The sequence below is a fragment of the Lipotes vexillifer genome, unplaced genomic scaffold, assembly GCF_000442215.2.
Source record: "Lipotes vexillifer unplaced genomic scaffold, Lipotes_vexillifer_v1.1 scaffold500, whole genome shotgun sequence".
Lineage (NCBI taxonomy): Eukaryota > Metazoa > Chordata > Mammalia > Artiodactyla > Lipotidae > Lipotes > Lipotes vexillifer.
The window spans coordinates 437,726-443,483 of record NW_006778765.1 but is presented as its reverse complement, the minus strand read 5'-3'; the positions used below and the strand labels follow the sequence as shown (position 1 = coordinate 443,483).

Here is a 5,758-nt window from a genome sequence, read left to right as displayed (position 1 = left end):
CAGGGACTTCCCTGGTGGTCCAGTGGTTAAGACTCCGCATTTCCAATGCAGGGGACGTGGGTTCAATCCCTGGTCAGGGTACTGAGATCCCACATGCCATGCAGTGCGGCCAAAAAATTTAAAATAAAATAAATTAAATTAAAAAATTTTTTTAAAAGACTGTTCAGCAAGTACTGCTAGGAAAACTGAATATCCACATGCAAAATAATGAAGCTGAATCCTTACCTTACACTATATACAAAATTAATTCAAAATGGATCAAAGATCTAAATATAAGAGCTGAAATTATAAGACTCTAAGAAAAAAAATTGGGCAAATACTCATGACATCTGATTTGGCAATAGTTTCTTGGATAAGAACAACAAAAGAAAATAGATTAACTGAACTTCAACAAAGTTAAAAGCTTTTGTGCAGCAAGGGACACTATTAAGAGAGTGAAAAGATAGTCCATAGACCAGCAGAAAATATTTACAAATCAACTCTTAAAAGGCTTTAAATATTAAAAAATATATAAGGAAAGTAATAAACAACAAAAATAAAAAACCCAATTCAAAAATAGGCAAAGGATTTTAATAGACATTTCACCAAAAAATATATACAAATGAACAACAGCACATGAAAAGAGGCTCAACATCGTTAGCCATTAGGGAAATGCAAATCAAAACCACAATGAGATACCACCTTACACCCACCAGAATTGCTATCATCAAAAAGGCAGAAAGGGCCTCCCTGGTGGCGCAGTGGTTGGGGGTCAGCCTGCCGGTACGGGGGATACGGGTTCATGCCCCGGTCCGGGAGGATCCCACGTGCCGCGGAGCGGCTGGGCCCGTGGGCCATGGCCGCTGAGCTTGCGCGCCCGGCAACGGGAGAGGCCACGACAGTGAGAGGCCCACGTATCGCAAAAAAAAAAAAAAGGCAGAAAAAGGCTTCCCTGGTGGCGCAGTGGTTAAGAATCCTCCTGCCAATGCAGGGGACACAGGTTCGAGCCCTGGTCCAGGAATATCCCACTAAGCCTGTGCACCACAGCTACTGAGCAACTAAGCCTGTGCGCCACAGCTACTGAGTCTATGCTCTAGAGCCCGTGAGCCACAACTACTGAGCCCACGTGCCACAACTACTGAAACCCACACACCTACAGCCCATGCTTCAGAACAAGGGAAGCCACCGCAATGAGAAGCCTGTGCACCGCAACGAAGAGCAGCCCCCACTCGCCGCAACTAGAAGGCCTGCACGCAGCAACAAAGACCCAATGCAGCCAAAAATAAATAAAATAAATAAATTTTTTTTAAAAAAGGCAGAAAATAACAAGTTTTGGCAAAGATGTGGAGAAAGTGGAACCCTAGTGCACTGCTGGAGGACATGTAAAATGATGCAGGTGCTATGGAAAACAACATGGCAATTCCTCAAAAAATTAAAAATTACCATATGATCCAGCAATTCCACTCTGTGCATATTTCCAAAAGAACTGAAAACATTCACACAAAAACTTGTACATGAATATTCATGGCACAATTATTCATAACAGCCAAAAAGTGGAAAGAATTCTAATATCCTTCAATTGGTAAAGAGATAAACAAAATGTGGTATACCCATACAATGGGATATTACCAGCCATAAAAAGGAATGAAGTACTGACATATGCTACAACATGGATGAATCTTGAAAACATTATGCCCTGTGAAAGAAGCCAGACACAGAAGGCCACATATTGTATGATTCCATTTACTTGAAATGCCCATAACAGACAAATCATTAGACAAAAAGTTGACTAGAGGTTGCTGGGGTGACGGAGAGGGAATAGGGAGTGACTGCTGATGGCTATAGGGTTTCTTTTAGGAGTGATGAAAATGTTCTGGAATTAAGGTAGTGGTGATGAATGCACAACTCTATAAATATACTAAAAATAAGTGAATTGTACACTTTAAAGGGTGAGCTATATGGTATGTGAATTATCTCTCAAATAAGGATTTTTTTAAACACAAAAAAAGAAAAAAAAATAGTATGCAAACAATGATAAACAAACATAAAAGAAAACTAATTGCAGGAAACAAGGAAATTTTATATAACTTTTACGTCAAAAAAGTAAAAATAGCACACACACTTTAAGACCTAAGACCAAATATTGTCAATTATCAGAACAAAGCAGATGAAAGCAGGTGTCTCTACAGAGGAAATCCTCACAGTAGAACTTTAAAAGCATTAGGACAATTTGAGAATTACAATCAGAATGACTGTTTATATCATATGAAATAAATAAAAATCCATGAGTCTGTGATCATACTAAATGAAGAAGAAAAAAAAGAAAAATGGCAAAACAAGAAGTAGAAACAATCCTGTAAAAGAAAGTAAGTCAGTAACATTAAGGGCAGGCTAAAAAAATAAAATGTATACACAATGTAGAGAAAAAAGACAAGCTGAAATGTTTTAAGTAGTGGTTCTTAAATGAATCCAAAGATGGGCTTCCAGAAGTCCATAAATATTCTGATATGGCTGGTAAATTTTTATTTTGGCATACGTGAATTTTCCTGCAGACATGATCTGTAACATTCATTATATTCTCAAAATGGAATTTGACGCTTGCCCCCCTCACCCCCAAATAAAGTACCACTAGATTAAAGATGACAGCTATAAAAGACAATTGATATGTAATAAAATTTTTACTTACAAGGTTTAAAAAGCAAAACCAAGATTTGGTTTCTCAAGTCCATGCTCTGGGACAAAGGTAGGTTTGTTCTGACTTACTGGCCACAGAAAGGTTATGCATCTTCCCAGCAGAGATAATGGCTGAAGATACAGACTCCAAAACCAGAATGCCTGAGTTTGAATCTTGGCTCTACAACTTACTGGTTGTGTGACAATGGACAAGGCAGGCACTCAGCCTTCCTGTGTCTCAGTTCCCTCATCTTTAAAAATGGAGATGATAATAGCATATACTTCATAGGATTATGGTGAAGATTACAGTTAATATACGTTAAGTGCTTAGAATAGTACCTGGTACAAAGTACTATGTAAGTGTCTGAAATTATTATTCCACAATTTACTTTTTAAAAGTATGTACATAACTTATTTATATATACATAGAAAGAAATATCAAATCATTTATAGCAGTTACCTGAGCTGGGTGAGGGAAGAAGTGGGGATACACTTGGGGAAATGAGTTAAGAGGCTTTGAGTATTACTTCCACAGTTTTTAAAAGCTGTAAGGATTTTTAAAAATTAAATCCATCGTATTTGCCTATACCATGTATAAGCACACTGCATCTATATAAGCATTCCACAATGTCTCTAAAGTTGTACTCTTTTCAGTGTAACTCTAGTAATACAAAAATATCATAGAATCAACACTAAAGTTTACTTTCCTATATGTGAAATAAAAAAGAAACCACCATTGCTAAATCTTTTAATACAAACACTAGCCATCAGAACAGAATTCAGAGTTTCCTCTTTTACATGAAAACCAGCTGCTTATAAATTAAGAACTATTGGGTTATCTTTTTGCACTTCAAGAAAAGAGCACTTCAAGTTAGAAACTACCTTCTTTTTTTTGCAGGGGGCGGGGTTCGCGGGCCTCTCACTGTTGTGGCCTCTCCCGTTGCGGAACACAGGCTCCGGACGTGCAGGCTCAGCGGCCATGGCTCACGGGCCCAGCCGCTCCGCGGCATGTGGGATCTTCCTGGACCAGGGCACGAACCCGTGTCCCCTGCATCGGCAGGCGGACTCTCAACCACTGCGCCACCAGGGGAGCCCCAGAAACTATCTTTTAAAAACGTGTTTCAAACACACTACAGGCAAAGAGAAATTTTTAAGGGGGTGAATATGCTTTAATGTAAGAGATAAACTAGGTACCCCAACTGAGTCCCAAACGAGTTTCAGTCATGAGATGGGGAGGAGAGCATGTAATGTCTGGTGAGGTCAGGAGAAGAATAAAGATTTCAAAGAGGTGGTTTGCAGAATGGCAAAAGGGGGATCTAAGAGTAGAGGCATGAAGGATAGATGGAAGAGGACAGCAAGGGTCTGTCTCCCATCCTGGCCAAAGAGACAGTGAATTATTAGGGCGAGGTACAGACAGAAGAGTTGAAGCTTTCTCTCCAAGAATTTGAGACCCAGGGGCGCAAGCAGTGCACTCAGCAGTTATAGCACTGATTTAGGGCATAGGTGTCAAAAATCACAGTTACAAAGGCAGCTTTGAGAATTCTTAGTAATTAAAAAAATATATATGACTAGAAGGGAAAAAAATTAACACGTAGCGCTAAAGTTTAGTTTCAGAACTTGTTTCTGTCATCTACCTAATTAAAATAATTTAAAAGAAAATGCAACCCAAGGTATTAGTTCCATCTACTTTATGAGCTAATAAAATGTAAAGGTAATCTCCTCAATCAACAATCTATTTCCAACTTATAATCTCCAAATACCACAGAGAAAAATACTCTCTCATACATATCAAAGTTAATAAGTCATGGGCTTCCCTGGTGGCGCAGTGGTTGAGAGTCCACTGCCGATGCAGGGGAGACAGTTTCGTGCCCCGGTCCAGGAAGATCCCACATGCCGTGAAGCTGCTGGGCCCGTGAGCCGTGGCCGCTGAGCCTGCGTGTCCGGAGCCTGTGCTCCACGACAGGAGAGGCCACAACAGTGAGAGGCCCGCGTACCGAAAAAAAGAAAAAAGTTAATAAATCATTTATAAAGCAATAATGCCTATTACAACACAATATTTTCTTATTGAAACAATTTTATATATTAACTCTAATCTGATGTAAGGAAAGATTACTACAATATATTTATTTTATTTTACTGAAGAGGCAAATAGAAGGCAGTAAAGTGATTTGTTAACAGTCCTTGTAGGTTTTTCATGTTAGGAACAGTAGTGCCTAGCTCCTCTGAAAATAAATTCTATTATTCGTTTATCTAGTTTTTCTGAATCTAAAATCACTCTTATGCTCCTCCACTTCCATTCCTGAAATTGCTTTTTCCCTTCATCAAAATGTTTCACTGGCCGCCCCCCCACGGCACACAGAATAAAAGGCAAATTCCTTCTTCTTACATTCAAGGCCCTTAACACTCTCAGCCAAACCTATCCTCCCGATCTTCTCCCAATGACACGAGATTTGTTCTATTCACAGTTCTCCAAAACAAGTCTCCAGTACATACCTTGCACAAGTCTCCAGTCCATACCTCACTGTTTCCTACTGCCTGGATCTCTTCTCATGCTTCCTCTTCACTGACAAAAATCCAATCCACGCATCAAGACTCAGTGTTTTCAATCTTGGAAATTACTTCCCCCAGTCTGTGAAGTCATCTGGCACATTCTACTTTTTTTTTTTTTTAATTGGAAATTAACCATGTAGATTAAGAGAAGCCTTTTTTTTTTTTTTTTTTTTTTTTTTGGCTGTGTTGGGTCTTTGTTGCTGCACGCAGGCTTTCTCTAGTTGCAGAGAGCGGGGGCTACTCTTTGTTGCAGTGCACGGGCTTCTCATTGCGGTGGCTTCTCTTGCTGGGGAGCACGGGCTCTAGGTACATGGGCTTCAGTAGTTGTGGCACACATGCTTAGTTGCTCCGTGGCATGTGGGATCTTCCTGGACCAGGGCTCGAACCCATGTCCCCTGCATTGACAGGCAGATTCTTAACCACTGCACCACCAGGGAAGTCCTTGGCACATTCTACTGCTATCACATGTTTGACATTAACTGTTGCTTTGTGTGCATGTGGCGTATGTGCATCAGGCCGTCTTATCTCCTTACTGTTCTGTGTGCCCAGCATTCCT

General features: G+C 40.0%; 1 protein-coding gene across 1 annotated transcript in view; it reads right to left on the bottom strand.

The window, feature by feature from the left end:
- The window catches only part of DOCK3 (dedicator of cytokinesis 3), a 391,142-nt gene extending 385,975 nt beyond the window's left edge, over positions 1–5,167 (bottom strand). The window contains exon 1 of the mRNA XM_007451883.1: positions 5,146–5,167. Within this exon, the coding sequence (XP_007451945.1) occupies positions 5,146–5,167 (22 nt within the window). The remainder of the gene's footprint in view (positions 1–5,145) is intronic.
- Positions 5,168–5,758: the final 591 nt, after the last annotated feature.